Genomic DNA, 18055 nt, shown 5'->3' on the forward strand with positions numbered 1-18055 from the left:
TTGCTTTAGTGAAGCTAATTTATACACTTCATAAATAACACTAATGACATTTGCAGAAAGTGTTATATCAACCTTTTTGGTGTTCCTCAATTAACATTTTAAAATTAGTACTGTGTATAGATTATTATAATTACTACAATTTTTGAGTGTTCCATTCTTAACGGTCATTAATATTTGTGTTCTTTCTTCATGTTGTGGTAGTGAACTACCTTTATGGATGACCTTAAATTCTGTTGCATGGAGGAGACATAACACTTTTTTTGATGGGAATGTAACAATTGCAGAAATTTCATGAGTGTGCTTTTTATTTATTTTTTTTAAATATCTACGATTTCTTTAGTAATGTCTCATTATGCTATGTCACAGTCCCCATACCTTCTTGGTGATTTTATCTGGTTTCTACTACTCGTCGTCACTGTGAGATTTGATGCAGTGGTTAAGGCATTTCATCATTGAAGGTATATTAAACCCTAACCACTCTTCTTAATCCTGCTCTCGTTCCATATTACTCATTATTCACTTCTTTTTATTTTGGGATTTTATTGTTTTCTGCCCTACTCTAAGTGACAAAACTACCAGGAAATGTGAAATGGATGACAAATGTACATAATAACTTTTTGAATATCTGAAATAATTTTAGGTAGCAGAGCTTTTTCTGACATTTTGACTGGCAACATTTAACGTTGCAATCATTTATGTTAGTAAGTTACTAAATTTTATAGGCAATAAGTGTGCATCATTGTTGTAAGATTTGAACTTAAGACCGACTATGACGGCCCACTTGATTCAGCAACTGGATTCTTTTTGTCACTACTGAGCCACTGGTTTCCATGCTCCTAAAATTCTTCTGAATAGTTCAGAAGTTTGTTTTGCTGTAATACACTATTATAAGCCATTTGAATTTGTTTCCTTGTTTGTAGGTATGTTCCCGCCCAGGAAGTTGATCTTACCACAGAAGAGAAAGGACGACAACCTGTACGATACATTAAAAAAACATGTGAGTACCTTGTGATGGGGGGCGGGGCATTTGTTTTTCTTTCCATTTTTTTTTCTTCGGATTCTAAAGTGATTCCTCATTCTTAGTTATTACTTTCACATAGAAGACCAAAAGCTTCTCTCTACCCTTTTGTTGAACTTTCCAGTTCCGAAACAGATAGTAACAAGAGGTGTAAGCCAAAGATAATCCTGAATGTAAGAATTGCTGCATGCAAAAAGATATACTTCTCTTGTCCAGTAGTGACATTAGCTGTCAGGTGGATAGTACGATAATATAGGAATAAAAACTACACCCTCTAGTGTTAAAAAGTAATTGAAACTGCTGAAAGTAATAAGATGCGAGAGCTGAGGGGATTTATTTATTTATTTATTACTTTTTTTACATTTGATGCTGTGTACGCTGGAATTTCACTTTCATCTAGGACTTTTTGTGTACAGATGCCTCTCATATAGTGAATGTTTTAACTAGTTAGAGAAAAAAATACGTACCTTTCATTTTTCATCTCTTGCTAACATATAACAGCCTTGAAATTTTGGCTGTGGGCAGACAGCTAGATTCTGACATTTTAGTTTCTCAAAAGTATTTGACATTTTAGCATAGTAATGACTTGCGTTAAATATGTAATTGTAAGGCATTTCAAAGAATTATTGGCCTTAGAGAATTCAAGATGATTAGTACGTAACTCATGGGAAGTAAATGTTCACAAGAAATATGGTTAGTAGTGAAAGAATGTTTGATAACATTGACAAAGTTTTCATACCCTGTCTGACCGGAAAAAAAGAAGAAGAAACCAAATGGTTGGATGTCGTCATGACTTTGTACATGTACACACCATAGGCAGGTTTGTGAATGATCGAGAGTTCTTTGTGTCAGGTAAAATGGCCAACTTAGTGCATTGGTGTTGTTCATGTTTAATGTTGTTACCAGGTCTAGTATGGTATGTAAGGGGGTGTGAAAAGTTTCTGACTTCGAGAGATAACTATGAAGAGGATGGAAATGCCACATACTTGCGAGACAGCATTAGCAGCACCTGATAGGACCGTATTGTGGGTCTCCATTTGCCCAACAGGTCAAATCGAGTATTATCCTGATTTGTAACCTATTTGAATATGATGGTGAACCAAAGTTGGACTGCATGGGTATGTGAAACCAAGCATACTCGTTCACTAGTTTCTGGTCGACCACTTCTGACCACTGCAGGGGAGGATCACCATATTGTGTGTCAAGCTCTCCACATCTGCACCTGGCATTCAAGAATAAGTAATGCACCCCCTGCAACATTCTACCATCCCACATCATTGGTCAGAGACCAGTTGAAACTAATCTATGGATTACAGTCCCTTGTGTAGGCTGCCATTAATACCACAACATACACAACTGTATATGGAGTGGTGCTGTGATGGGGAAGCGCGGACTGCTGATAAATAGCAGCACATTGTATTCAGAAATGTATGGCAGTTCTGCACTACTGCAGATGACCATTGGCGATAATAGCAGCAACATGTTATTCCTGGTATCAGACTGTGGGGAGCTGCCATGTATGACTTTGGATCACACCTGGTAGTGACTGATGGAACTCTTGATGACACAATGGTACATCAGGGACATCCTATGTTCTCATTTGTTACCTCTCACGTGACGGTATCATGATGCCATTTTTCAAAAAGACAATGCTCGCCCATACATGGTAGGTACGCACGTGTGTGAACTGTGTGTATGATGTATTCATGTGGCTAGCAAGATCCACTGATGTGTCCCCAATACAACATGTTTGGGACTAGCTTGGACATCAGATCTGTTCAGAGCCAGTATCCAGAATATCAGAGACCAGTTTCAACAGTTGGGGCCAAATTGGCTTAGGAGAGGTTGCAATGGTCTTATGACACCCTTTCCAATTGATCTGCATGCATCCAGGCCAAAAGGGGTCAAACATCATAGTGATCTCTGTCGATACGTATCCTGGACAAGAAAACTTCTGTTTTGGAAGGTATTTTTACATTGATACAGAGACCATACTGCTTCTGGCAATGTTGGGTAATTACACTACTGGCCATTCAAATTGCTAAACAAAGAAGAAATGCAGATGATAAATGGGTATTCATTGGACAAATATATTATACTAGAACTGACATGTGATTACATTTTCACACAATTTGGGTGAATAGATGCTGAGAAATCAGTACCCAGAATAAACACCTCTGGCCGTAATAACAGCCTTGATACTCCTGGGCATTGAGTCAAACACGGCTTGGATGGCGTAACAGGTACAGCTGCCCATGCAGCTTCAACACGATACCACAGTTCATCAAGAGTAGTGACTGGCGAATTGTGACAAGCCAGTTGCTCGGCCACCATTGACCAGACGTTTTCAATTGGTGAGAGATCTGGAGATTGTGCTGGCCAGGGCAGCAGTCGAACATTTTCTGTATCCTGAAAGGCCCGTACAGGACCTGCAACATGTGGTTGTGCATTATCCTGCTGAAATATAGGGTTTCGCAGGGATCGAATGAAGGGTAGAGCCACGGATCGTAACACATCTGAAGTGTAATGTCCACTTTTCAAAGTGCCGTCTATGCGAACAAGAGGTGATCCAGATGTGTAACCAATGGCACCCCATACCATCAAGCTGAGTGACACGCCAGTATGGCGATGACGAATGCACGCTTCCAATGTGCATTCGCCGCGATGTCGCCAAACACGGATGCGACCATCACGATGCTGTAAACAGAATCTGGATTCATCCAAAACAATGAAGTTTTGCCATTCATGCATCCAGGTTCATCGTTGAGTACACCATCGCAGGTGCACCTGTCTGTGATGCAGCGTCAAGGGTAACTGCAGCCATGGTCACCGAGCTGATAGTTCATGCCGCTGTAAATGTCGTCGAACTGTTCGTGCAGATGGTTGTTGTCTTGCAAATGTCCCCATCTGTTGACTTGGGGATCGAGACGTGGCTGCACCATCCGTTACAGCCATGCGGATAAGATGCCTGTCGTCTCTACTGCTAGTGATACGAGGCCATTGGGATCCAGCACGGCATTCCATATTACCCTCCTGAACCCAGCAATGTCGCGATACAATAAACCGCAATTGCGATAGGCTACAATCCGACCTTTATCAAAGTCGGAAATGTGATGGTACACATTTCTCCTCCTTACACGAGGCATCACAACGACGTTTCACCAGGCAATGCCAGTCAACTGCTGTTTGTGTATGAGAAATCAGTTGGAATCTTTCCTCATGTCAGCACGTTGTAGGTGTCGCCACTGGCGCCAATCTTGTGTGAATGCTCTGAAAAGCTAATCATTTGCATAGCACAGCATCTTCTTCCTGTCTGTTAAATTTCACATCTGTAGCGCGTCACCTTCATGGTGTAGCAATTTTAATGGCCAATAGTGTACTATGTATCAGTGAGTTTGTTTGTGAAATTTGCAGGAAAGATATGTGGCTATTAGTTGAACTCCCTCTTTCTCCCTGCTTTGCATAACACTTGTGCCTTACATTAAGATAACTGTTATTTAAAGAAGACTATCTACAGCTTTGCCACCATATGGTGCATGGCAGGGATATCTTGTACCATTGCTAGTCATTTTCATTCCTGTTCCACTTGCAAATGGAGTTGTGGATAAAAGTTTGTCTATATGGTTCCTTATGAACTCAGATTATCTTCATTTGGTCCTTCTGTGAGATGTGTGATGGTTGCAGTAGAATCGTTCTGCAGTCTGCTGCAAAGCCAGTTCTTCAAATGTTCTCAATAATGTTTCATGAGAAGAATGTTATCTTCCCTCCAGGGATTCTTTTTTAGTTTATGAAACATTTATGTAATACTCACATGTTGATCAAACCTACTGCTAACAAATGGCCTCTGAACTGCTTGTATGTCTTGCTTTAATGTGACCTGGTGGGGAAAGCACTTGACCAGTACACAGGAATGGGTCGCACAGTTGTTCCATACATGGTCTCCTTTATAGATTAGCAACAGTTTCCTAGAGTTCTCTCAATAAACCGAAGTTGATAATACACCTTCTGTACAGCTAACCATATGTTCTTGTTCTATTGCGTATCGCTTTGCAGCATTACACCTAAGTATTTAATCGATGTGACTCTGTCAAGCAGCACACTACTAATACTGCATTCAAACCCTTACATTTTTCTGCATTTAGAAAGCATCATGTGTGGCTCAAGCAACTCAGTAAGTCAGCGTATGCCTGTTCTGTATTGATATTCTTTACCTTAAACATTGTAGCAAGTGACAGTTGCTGTATATTGTAGTATGTAATACTTGTCTCTACTTCCTAACACTTGTGTCTACTTCTTTTTTGACGTGTTTTGCTGATCTGCTTTTCAGATTCCCCTCCCCCATTGTTGTTGACACCAGAAGTACTCTTCCTAAGAGTATCAACTAATCTGTGGGCAATATCTTTGGCATGATTTCTGTATTCATTTTCGTTGTTTTTGGGATACAGGAGAATTTACCATTGGACCTGTGTTTTGCCGCAACAGTGTATTGCCTCCTGTGTAACTGTTGCTTTCCTGCAGTTTATAATTTGAAACCGTAAATTTATAACTGATTTTGATACAAATGATCATGTGTGGATGCATTATATGTAATTCATGTCATTAATAGTAAGTGTAGGATGTGTGATGAACCTTTTGCAGTTATGTGATTGGTTTTGATCAGTTGTCACTGAACATATTGTTCCTAATTATAATCTTCTTGTGAATAGATGCCTAAGGATGGTCTGCTTTGATCAATTACCACAGAACACATAGTCCCTAATTATAGTCATTTTTATTGGGTGTAGATGTGTGAGGATGATCTTTTGTTTGCTTGAAACTACTAGTGTTCCAATAAAGAAGTAACGTAACAAATACCTGACAAAATCATGTGTTTTTTTTAAATGTTTTAAAGCTCTAAATCACCATCACCACAAAGTAATGGTTGATAAAGATTATTTGTTTCAATACTTTCCATTATTTCTGACAATCACTTGCACAGTACCTTAGTATTGGTGTGGCAGTTAATGACATTATTTCTTGAATTTCATTTTTGATTGGCCATTGGGGAAACAAACATAAACTTAAATTTTCTGTTCTCATTCATGACAATTTCCTAGTTTTGGGATAAGACCTAGTAACATCAGTAACTATTTGATTCTGAGACAGAGTTGTTCAGTGTTACGGAATTCAAAGCCTCTTATTTTAAGTTTTTGGTCCAGAGATCAAGGCTTTTTAGCCCAAATATCTCCAATGCTTCCTTGCTTTCATGTCATAATTCATCAATGGTACATATACAGTTAGGACAGGTCAGGAGATTTTCCGTATCCTGATAGTCACCAGAATCCCATCTGTCATTGTATTAATCTATAAGGCCCCTTGGTCGCGTTCGCTCGTTCAGAAGCTACAGTGGTACTGTCATTACCCTCATTCCTAGAATTTATAGCCTAGCAGAATTCCACAAGGCAGAATACCCACTGTACCTCATAGTAAATGGAAACAGCTGAATGACATTATCTGTTGACACAACATTTGACTTTCAAATTACAGCATCTAGTTGCAAAGTTTGTGAAGGATTCTACACATTTTGTGGAAATACTTCATATGATGTCAACAGACTTATTTGTGAGTTTTGACATTAAATCATTATTTACAAATGTTCCTACACAAGAAGTTTTGGACCAGGTGGAAGAGAAGATATCACCAAACAGAGCAGAGCTAGTGAAACATTGCCTACAATCCAGCTGTTTCAAATGGTGAAGAGTTTTAATAAACAAGAGTAGCAGTGGATTCTTCTTTGTCCACTTTTGCTCAAAATACCTTCATCGTCATTAGGCCACACAGAGAGGACACATTTCCTTATTTCTACAAGTCTCTCAACAGCATCCATCCTGAAATCAGTTTCACTGTGGAAAGAGAGGTTGCTCATGGTTTACCTTTCATTTATATCCTGATGGAAAATTAGGACACAAATTATACAAGAAATGCAGAAGATACTTGCATGTGGATCCTCAGCACCACCCTCTGCAGTAAGAGAAAGTTCTCAGAACATTGACAGCTAGAACATATCTTGTCAATGATGAAGAAAAGTTAAAATGAGAATTAAGTCATCTAAGGAAAACATTGACGTCGAATAGCTATTGATGCTAAGTCAGCAGATAGGGGTCTGACTGAAATGTAAAAGAGTAACAAATAGGAAAGAGAGAGAACAGATAACATGACAATAATTGGTGTACTTTGTCGCAAATAATGAGCATGATTGATTGAATTAGAAATATCCTCTGTCACAAAGGTCAAAAGCTAATTTTTTTTCAAGTGACCATAAAATAAAAGATGAGTTGACATTGATAAAAGACCAACCATATCCACCACAGACTGTTGCAGTAGACAGAATTAAGCCCAAGTGTGATAAAATATTCAAGGGGGAGACATGTTGTACAGGTAAAGAATGGTAAAAGATGACTAGCACCACGTGTGGCTCAAGCAACTCTTCATTCAAGATACAGATTTTTTTCCTAATGTCCTTATTTTAGCTAAATCACCACAAATATCTAACAAAACGTCATACAGACAGTTGAAATTGCTAAAAACCCTATGCAAATATAATCAGCCATCACTTGCACCCACCCCACCCCCCTTCCTCCCAGCTAATGGAATGCCACTAAATGCTTCCTCCAGTTGTGGAAATGTAATTGAATAGTCAGTCATAAATATTTACACCAACAAATTCACTAAATACTCTCTTTAAGTTTGAGAAACTTCAACAGTGTTCAGTTATTTCCTTGGAGGAGACCACAGTAAGAAAGCTGAAACGTCAGGTCCAAAAATTTGGGATGGAATTGTGTGGTACCAAATCTCAAGAACTTTTTACTTCATCGACATTGGCCGTGAAAGACATTGGCCGTGAAAGACAACATTCTTATATAACTTGTCCCAAACCTGAGATTCATCAACTTCAGCTTGCATGTTCCTCATAATCATGACCAATATTTTTATATAAAGTGAACATTTCTGTGTTTTAAATGTTTCTAATGAATAATTAGCATGCGCGATAATAATATATGTACATCATCTCAACTGTTAACATTCTATGCCCTTTGTGTTTCAGTGATATCTGGAAGAGTACTAAATCTTATAAACTACAATGAACAAGCTTATTTCTGCACAGATGAATTTGTTAGAAGTTTTTCTAAATTTAGTGGAAGACATGTCTTATTAAAAATTCTCGATACTACTGGCATGACTCTACCATTCGTTGAAGTAAATAGAACAGATAACTTTGAAATGTTTCAGATGCTGGACAAGTAAGTTTTTAGAAGTACTGTCTTTTATAAATTATGTTCATGGCTTTGTAAGTAATTCTCATTTGAAAACTGCATTATTTCTATCCCAAGGAATGTATATATAATCCATACATAACAGAACCACATTTTCTGAAATATTTTTTAGTAGAAATACAATATCTCTAGTTTGGTAGTCATTGTTGATCTTGATATTTAACATTGTTTCAGAAATTTTACATTAAGCACTGTATTTTACTTGCTGAATTTAATTTTAAAACACTAATGGAAATTCCTGGATGGAAAAATACGGCAACCACTCACCCATAGCAGACTGCTGTGTGCAGCACAAAAACATGTCATGGGAAACAGTATTCATACTATCTTGGAGCTCTTGCTCTTTTTATAGTAAAAGTGCACAAATTCACACAAATACCCAAACATATAGAGAGAGAATGCCCACATGGGGAGGTGGGAGAAAGAGTGGTGTAAGAAGCCACTACACACCTGGACAGGGAAGGAGTTGGGGAGTGATGTAGACAAAAGAGAGGAGGAGAAAGATAACGTAAGGCAATGGGAAACAGGTTAGTGGAAGTTTCAGCTGGGGGACTGAGAAAGTGTAGGATATGCAGAGAAACAGTTAACACCTACATAGTTCAGAGAAACTTGTACTGGAAGAGAATATCCAAGTGGCCCAAGTAGTGAAGAAGCTATTGCATTAATTAGTGTTGTGGTATGCAGCATTTTGACAACTAGTTGGATAAGTCTGATGTTTGCCACAGTTTAGTTGTGGCCATTTGTACAAGTAGACCGTTGATTACTTGTCATGCCCACACAGAATTTCGTACAAAAGTACAGCATAGTTCAAATATAACACATCTGCTTTCACACATGGCGCTGCCGTGTATTGTGTCTGGATTACAATAGGAGATGGCGGGGGGGGGGGGGGGGGGGGGGGGGGGAGACGACACTTACGGCATCTGACCACAAGGGAATGACCCATGAGGTGCAGGATTGAAATACGGGTGGACAAGGATATTCTGTAGGTTGGATGGGTGATGGGGACACTACTTTAATGTGGGTCCAATTTTGGGTAGGAGGATATCTCTCATGTTTGGCCACGATGATGAGTAATCCAAACCCTGGCGAAGGATGTGGTTGAGCTTTTCAAGACCAGGGTGATACTGGGTGATCAGAGGCATGTTGGCTGGTTAAGAGGGTTACTGGTGTCAGAGTAGGTGGTGGCACGGGAGATCTGTTTATGGATGAATTGGATAGCAGATTGTGTGTCAGTAGAGGCACTGGTAAGGTTTTCATCACATTTCAACAACTGCTTTCCACTGCAGATGTGGCATCCACTAGTGGCAAGGCTGTGAGGAAGAGATTTCTTGACATGGAGCAGGTGATAGATGTCAGAGTGAGTCACTGTTGGCAAACCCTACGATGCTATAGATCTGATGTCTGGTGAGAAGCAGGTAACAATTTGGTTCATTGACATAAGACATCAACCAGAATGATTTACCCATTGAATCAAGCGTATAAACATTTGATAAGTGGTCAAGAGATTAGAAAGACGAACTATATAGTCTTTGCACACGTGGGTGTACATATAAAAGCGTAATATGAACTTCTCATGGACATGGCTAGTGACTATGAAAATAGTCTGTCATTTGAAGGCAGGTCTCCAGAAAAGCAAGAGTGAACACCAATACTTTGGCCAAAGCATGTAATGGTTGAAAATAGCTCGCTGTGAATGTGAAATCTGTGCAATGGAACTCTGGTATAAATGAACTAGCTACATGTTCCCCACGCCTCGTGCAGTAGCGACTGGAAATTCTGAGTCCAGTTTGGCCTCTTTACTTTGCTCTGAGTCGGAGACATGTCTCTATGTGAATGTCTTCTGTTGCTGCCTAAACTGAGAAGTGTTCTTGACGGCGTCCCTGAAGCAAATATACTCTGTGATGTCTCACTGGCTGATTGTAGCAGACTTTGCACAGTCCAATCAATAACTAGAAGTTAAACAGCTTCCTATTTTTGCAGATTGTGTCAAGGTTTTGTTAACCAATAATAGTGTGATACAGGAAGGAAGGCAGAAAATCTCACACACTTCATAACAGATTTTCAGCCCCAATCAGCTAAAAAACTTGCACATAGGCACTTGTGAGGAAATTGCACCTCCTATCGAAATAATTACTTTGAACCAATCACAGGACCCCTTACTCAGATTTAAACGAACATTCCTGTGTGGCACGACACCATCAATAGCTGGACCCACAGTCTGAAGCTCTGTGTTTTCACCTGGCCTTCAGATCTTACCCCGCCAAAAAGGCCTGCTTATAGTGTATTCTACAGTGCAGTTTTTATTGAACTCAGTCCACCCATTGCTCTGGTTCTAGATGTTGACAGAATGGCAACATTATTGCTCCCATTTGAGCCTCTGGGCTCGCGTATTTAGCTGTCTTTTCTCTATGCCTCTGACATCGTTCCTGTAGAGGGGATAAGTGGAGTGCTCCTTAATAATTACAATGCCAACTTTCCTCAGCCCACTTCATTCTTACATACAGGTTAGGAGGCACTGTTGTAACTGCAACGTATGGGTTCTTCAAAGCACATCAGTGCCCTGTGCTGCCCTGATCACTTCACAGCTGTAAACAGTGCCTGCTGGGCTATGCTTTCTCATCTGTGAGTGGCATCATTAACCTGCCTCACAGAATTGTTTGCTAAATATTAATATTGCCCACACCTGCCATCTGGTGTGACAATCGGTCCCTTAACTACTACCCTTTAGCCATAGCTGTGCAAAATTTTCAGGAATTCCCCAAATCCATGCCTTTACTTGACTTGTGCAGTAACAGTTGTGATCGTCTATACTTTCCCAGGTTAAATGTGATCAGTAAGCAAGTGATTCAAATACTCACCCTTTTATAGAGTCACAAGAAAGAGAGACTGCCAGTACTCATGGAATCCTGGCAAATGACTGACAAAATCACATTTGTTGATCTGAAAACTGGCTACAAAAATTGTAGGGTTCCAGGCTTTGGAAATCATGTTGGAGGTCAACAGATTCATATGTTAGGTGTCACTTGAACTGTTAAACATGCCCGTAAGATGCTACAGATCCAATCCCTGGTAACATACAGGGAAGAGAGGCTCCCATAAGATTATGCATATTTAATAGAAACAGTCTCATGCAGTGGATAACATATTGGGGATGGCCCAATTAAGCATGAAAGTATGGGTACCATATTTTACACTGATTTATTAATGAAGGTACTTGTCAAACTACAAAAGGAAACTAACCATCACTATAACAGTCTGGTGTTTTGACATAAGAAATCAGTCAAAATGATTTACCCACTGAATCAAGCATATAAATATTTAATAAGTGGACAACAGCCTGCAAATATGAATTATAGCCTTGGCATAGGCAGGTGGACATAATATGAAACTATATTTGGGGTATGGCCAGTGACTGTTAAAATGGTTAGTGATTTGAAGACAGTTCCCCCAGAAGCAAGAAAGAACACCAATACTTTTGCCCAAACCACCTGATGTGCCTACTAGCTGTCTGTGAATGTTAAATCTGTGCAGTGAAACCCCGGTGGAAATTAGCTAGCTTTACATCTCCTTGCTTTGGTAGCTGCATCGACTGCACATGCTTACTACTCTTAAAAGGTGCTAGTGTTGAAGATGGCTCGGCCTCAGTACTTTTCCATTACTTGTAGACATATCTCTCAGAATATCTTTTGTGCCTATCTGGAGTGAAGTGTGTACTTGATGGCTTCTCTGAAACAACTTAGTTGGTTCTGCCAGTATCAGAAGCTTGCTGGCCAATTGCAGCAGACGTTCTGAGCTCTGACCATTAATAATTTTATAAACAAGTTCGATAGTTTCTTACTCTCGTGGATTTTGTGGTTGTTAACCAGTAATGGCATGGCATGGGAAAGAAGGCAGAAAATCTCCACCACTACATGACGCATTTCCAGTAATAGTCAACCGAAAGCCTTACCTGTAGGCACACATGGGAAATCACGCTTTCTATAGAAGTAATAACTGTGAGTCAGTCACAGAACCCCTTAGTCAGATTTAAATGAACATTCCTGTGTGGTACGGTAATGTCCAATGGCTTGTTCCTTAGTGTGAAGCTCTTTGTTTTCACTTAGCCTTCAGTTCAGATATTACCCAGCCAGAAAGGGTGGTTGTTGTTGTTGTTGTTGTTGTTGTTGTGTGTGTGTGTGTGTGTGTGTGTGTGTGTGTGTGTGTGTGTGTTTACACACAGTCTGCCCTGTCCTACACACCATACCTGCTCAGAGACAGTTTTCAGCACCAGACATTTATTTTAAGATGGAAGGCACACACCTAAGTTTTACAGGGATTTGGATTGAGGAAGTTTTCTTTACAGTAGACAGCTAAGTCTTTGAGAGTCCACATCAATTTCCCTTCCAGTTCCTCATGCGATTTTCCTTATGCAGCCATGGTAGTAATTGTCATATATAAACTGTCTCGTTTTTCCGAAACTCCTTCATGAAAGAAGAAGTAGTAAATATTCCTGAATTCCAATCAAGAACAACTGCCAAGATGAGAAACATAGAAGAAAATATCCTCATTGTAGCAAAGCAGCTTAAATCACTTAATAAAGGCAAGGCCTCCAGTCCAGATTGTATACCAGTCAGGTTCCTTTCAGAGTAAGCTATACAACAGCTCCGTATTTTGCAGTTGTATATAACTGCTCGCTCGCAGAAAGATCCGCACCTAAAGACTGAAAAATTGCTCAAGTCATACCAATACCCAAAAAGGGAAATAGGAGCAATGTGCTGAATTACAGGCCTATGTCACTAATGTCTATTTGTAGTAGGGTTTTATAACATATTGTGTTCAAACATTATGAATTATCTCAAAGAAAATGATTTATTGACACATAGTCAGCACGGATTCAGAAAATATTGTTCCTGTGAAACACAACAGTTCTTTATACTCATGAAATAAAGAGTGCTATTGACAGGGGATGTCAAATTGATTCCACATTTTTAGATTTCCAGAAGGCTTTTGACACCGTTCCAATCAAGCATTTTATAACCATACTGCATGCTCATGAAATATCACCTCAGTTGTGCGACTGGATTCATGATTTGGTATCAGAAGGGCCATAGTTCGTAGTAATTGATGGAAAGTCATAGAGTAAAACAGAAATAATATCCAGCATTCCCCAAGGAAGTGTTACAGGCCCTCTATTGTTCCTGATCTATGTTAATGACATAGGAGACAATCTGAGTAGCCCTCTTAGATTGTTTGCAGATGATGCTGTCATTTACCATCTTGAAAGTCATCAGATGACCAAAACGAATCGCAAAATGATTTAGGTAAGATATGTGTGTGGTGCGAAAAGTGGCAATTTACCCTGAATAAAGAAACGTATGAAGTTATTCACATGAGTATGAAAAGAAATTTGCTAAATTTTGATTACACGATTACGTGATGATTCAACTAAATACTTAGTGATTACAATTACAAATAACCTAAATTGGAATGATCACATAGATAATGTTGTGGGTAGAGCAAAACAAAAGACTGCAATTCATTGGCAGAACACGTAAAAGGTGCAACAGGTCTACTAGAGAGACAGCTTACACCACACTTGCCCATCCTATTCTGGGGTATTGCTGTGCGGTGTGGGATCCACATCAGGTGGGAGTGACAGATGAAATCAAAAAAGTTCAAAGAAGGGCAGTTTGTTTTGTATTATCGCGAAATAGGGGAGATAGTGCCACAGACATGATACGTGAATTGGAGTGGCAATCATTAAAACAAAGGTGTTTTTTGTTGCAATGGGATCTTCTTGTGTAATTTCAATCAGCAGTTTTCTCCTCCAGTTGCAGAAACATTCTATTTGAACCCAACTGCATAGGGAAAAATAATCTTCATGATAAAATAAGAGAAATTAGGGCTCGTACAGAAAAATTTAAGTGCTCATTTTTACCGCGTGCCATTCAAGAGTGGAACGGTCGAGAGACAGTGTGAAGGTGGTTCATTGAACCCTCTGCCAGACACTTAATTGTGGATACAGAGTAATCGTGTAGACGTCTCACTGTTTACAGGCTGGTCGTTTGTGTAAATGTTATTAAAATTGGTAACATGACTCTGCATTGGAGTAGGGCATTCTTTTGCATTCTCCAGCAGCTGTTCCTTCCCTGTAGTGTCAATATAAACATTTATTTTAAAGGATACGTGCTACTAATTTTGTCGTTCCGAATCCTTAGTCATGTTACAAAATTTAACAAGCAACTGTTGGTGATTGACATTATCATAGGCAGCCAAGAGATCTGCAAAAGTGATTTGAATTATTTGCTTTGTTCGAAGCTGTCTTCTTTGTGTTGGGTGAGATTCAGTATTTGGCCACAACATGACTGACTAGGCATAAATCCTGCTTGTTCTGGTATGATTTTGGTCTTTCTTGTGCTAAAAATTCTTTCAAGAACTATTCTTTCAAGTGCCTTGTACAGACGACACAGAAGTGACACAGGCCGAAGTTTTGTGGCTCTGTAGATTCTTTCCTTGTATTTAGGATGACTAAGACCTCCAGACTCTCAGAATGTGAATGGTAGTGATAAAACTATTCATTTTAGGGCTGCCAGCTCAGAATGCTTTATTTGTTCAGTGCAGCTAGTAGCTTTGTTTTGATTTGTTTAGTGAAGCATTCTTCTTAACTCTTCATCACTGAATGAAGTGTCGAGGGCAGCCACTAAAGTACTCATGTAGGATTTTTACTTTTTTTTTTTTTTTTTTTAACGTAGTATTTCCTCTTTTAATACAAGGCGGTGAGCTAACCTTTTGGGAGCTACTCCAGTTAGATCAGATGCTGGAGTCCTAGGATTGTTGTGGAGACTTTTTACTAACTTCGATGCTCACCGGTATGTCAGTATTTGTTACCAGTTTAGGCCTCTTTCAGTTCAAGCTGTTGACACTTCTTGTACAATCTCTTCACTTGCTTGATTACTGTTTTCTGAGAAAGGATTGTCATTGTACATTGATTAGAATTGCTGTAGAAGTTTTTTAGATCCTCCTTCCAGGCCTGCATTGTATTCGGTAGTGACTGAGGCATCTGAATGTTTTAAAAATAGGTTACATGACAGACTGGGTGTAAACTGCCATGTAACAAGACGTATTTGTGGAACCATCTGAGAGTTGTTCATGGACATCTAGGTAGATGCCTCGATGATTTATAAGGATCAGGTGAAGAACATTTTGGAGTAGGTGTTGAGGTTATGGAGGAATACAGATCATAAAAATCTTATCACTGCATCTTAACAAGACAAGGGTTTTAGGTGCTGACTAGATGGGAAGGACTCCTCTAGACCTAGGTGGCCCATAAATAAGTTGGCATAGGATGGTGCCCTGCGAGTACCATGGCAGCACCACAGATTTATTTATAGGTTTGGCCTTCAAAACTGGAATAATAGTGGGTCAGGATGCAATTGGCTAGGAGGATTAGGAAAGAGGTTCTGGGTTTTGTATCAGGAGGATGTTAGAAAAGGGGGGGGGGGGGTTAGTGTATAAGGACACCACATCTGCAGTGACCAACAAGGAGCCTAATGGTAATGGGACAAGAACTGTCTTTCTCAACTCAACCAGCCATTATCCTAGATGTCGATGTCCATCTCTCAACAGACCACATGTGTCTGTTCAGATCAAGTGCACCAACCACTAAGAGTACTTCAACTTTGGCAGCTGTCACCTGTTCCATATCTAAAAGGCTCTCCTTTACAGCCTCACTGTCCACAGATGCTGCATCTGTGGTTGAAAGCAGGAATTGTCAAAATGTCCCAAGAGCCTGACAAGAGCTTCTATTGACAGCCAATATCCTATCTAGTTCATCCAGAAAAAAATGTCCCGTGCCATCTCTGCCTCTGAGACCATGAGCCATGTTAACCAGCCACCTACTAGCACTCCTCTGATACAGATGACAGATATATCCTACTTCCATCAGCCAAAGTAGTGATCTGCCGCCCATGTAACATACAAAATATCCTCGTCTGCCCCTACACCAATACTGCTCCCAGTAATGCAACCGACAGGTTATTCTCTTGTTGTCAACCCATATGGAAGACCTGTCCCATACACCCACCCACTACCTCCTACTACAGTCCAGTCACAAAAGAAGGCAACACCACGTGTGAAAGTACAAGTGTTATACACTGCCGTTTGTGAAAAGTTCAACACCGAGAAAGAATTATCTGAATAGCGCCAAACTTGGTGGAAGTGGCGACGAGTGTGCAAGCAGTAAGTGATACATTTTGCAGTGAGATGGGGTGCATGTAGGCTGATCAGAGGCCCCTCGTGTCAGTCCAACAGGGTCAGTGTTGCACCTAGTGTAGTTGGTGCAGAGCTGTTACACAAGGTGGAAACAATACAGTGAGTGCCAGAATGCCTCGTCAACGTCAAAAGGAGCCATATCAGCATGTAAGCAAGTTCGAACGGGGCAGAATGGTCACTCTCCGGGAAGTGGGGTTGTCATACCACGACATTTCGGCTTGCACAGGATATGCTGCTATGACAGTGATGCGTGTGTGGAAGCAGTGGATAGAGGAAGGTCATAGGCAGTGACAAGAGGGAACTGGACCATGGAACATGACCACACTACGGGATGGCCATAATCTTGTCTGCATGGCCATTATGGACCGTACAGCATCATCCACAGTGTTGGCTCGTCACTGGAGCACTGCAACAGGTATGAACTTGTCTGCATCAACGGTTTGTCACAGTCTTCTGCAGGTTGGACTGGTTGCATGCATGCCGTTACCTCGGCTTCCATTGTCCAGAAACCACAAGCTCCTCTGACTGCAATGGGCACATGAACACTGTCACTGGGGTGCCGAGTGGCAACATATAATCTTTTTGGATGAGTGCCACTTCAACATGTCCTACAGCGATGGCCACATACATGTCCACTGGTACCATGGTGAACGCAACCTGGAGAGCTGCATTGTGGAGTGACAGCGGACAAACACCAGGTGTGATGGTTTGCAGTGCCATTGGTTACAACAACCAATCTCGCCTCATATGTATTGCAGGCACTTTGAACAGCAACTGGTACCTGAAAGAGGTTGTGGAGCCTGAGGTACTTCCCCTGTGTCAGGCATCTCCACAGGCCACATTTCAACAGGACAATGCCCGGCCACATATTGCGAGGATGTACAGGCCTTCTTCAATGAGCGACAGGTACCATTGCTTCCCTGGCCTGCACGATTGCCAGACATGTTGCCCATCGAACATGTCTGGGATAGGGTTAGTCGGCACCTGGTGCATTACAGTCCTCCTTAACTGGTGTCATGTGAGTTTGGATACAAGTTGCGTGGAGGGAAATCCCTCAGGAACCTATTTAGAACCTTATTGATTCAATGCCATGGCATATAGCAGCTCTAATTGCAGTGCATGGGGGCCACACGTCATACTGAATAGGAGGGCTCAAAGGATGTGCAGGTTTGAAAAGGTTATTATTTGTTACTTGTCACGTATCTAACTTGCGGCATTAAATTAATTGAATTCATGTGTTTCCTTCCTGGTGTTGCAATTTCAATATATGGTAGTGTATCTCAACTACGCTGCGCTTCTGTACAGCATTCTGTGTGACTGTGATAGGTAACCAACTTTCTACCCACATGAATGAATGGCTACAGTCAAACCTTTGCAAACTTCAGACTTAACCATCCACCGCACCGTAACACTTCTTCATTACACATTTCTCTGAACTATGGGAATTGTCCCTCCAGCATATCCTACATTC

General features: G+C 40.5%; 1 protein-coding gene across 1 annotated transcript in view; it reads left to right on the forward strand.

The window, feature by feature from the left end:
• The window catches only part of LOC124595426, a 49597-nt gene that overhangs the window by 10990 nt on the left and 20552 nt on the right, over positions 1-18055 (forward strand). Inside the window, exons 2-3 of the mRNA XM_047134165.1 lie at positions 921-997; positions 8103-8298. Coding sequence (XP_046990121.1) covers positions 921-997; positions 8103-8298 — 273 coding nt within the window. The remainder of the gene's footprint in view (positions 1-920; positions 998-8102; positions 8299-18055) is intronic.

This window comes from Schistocerca americana, chromosome 2, assembly GCF_021461395.2.
Source record: "Schistocerca americana isolate TAMUIC-IGC-003095 chromosome 2, iqSchAmer2.1, whole genome shotgun sequence".
In the NCBI taxonomy this organism is placed as follows: domain Eukaryota; kingdom Metazoa; phylum Arthropoda; class Insecta; order Orthoptera; family Acrididae; genus Schistocerca; species Schistocerca americana.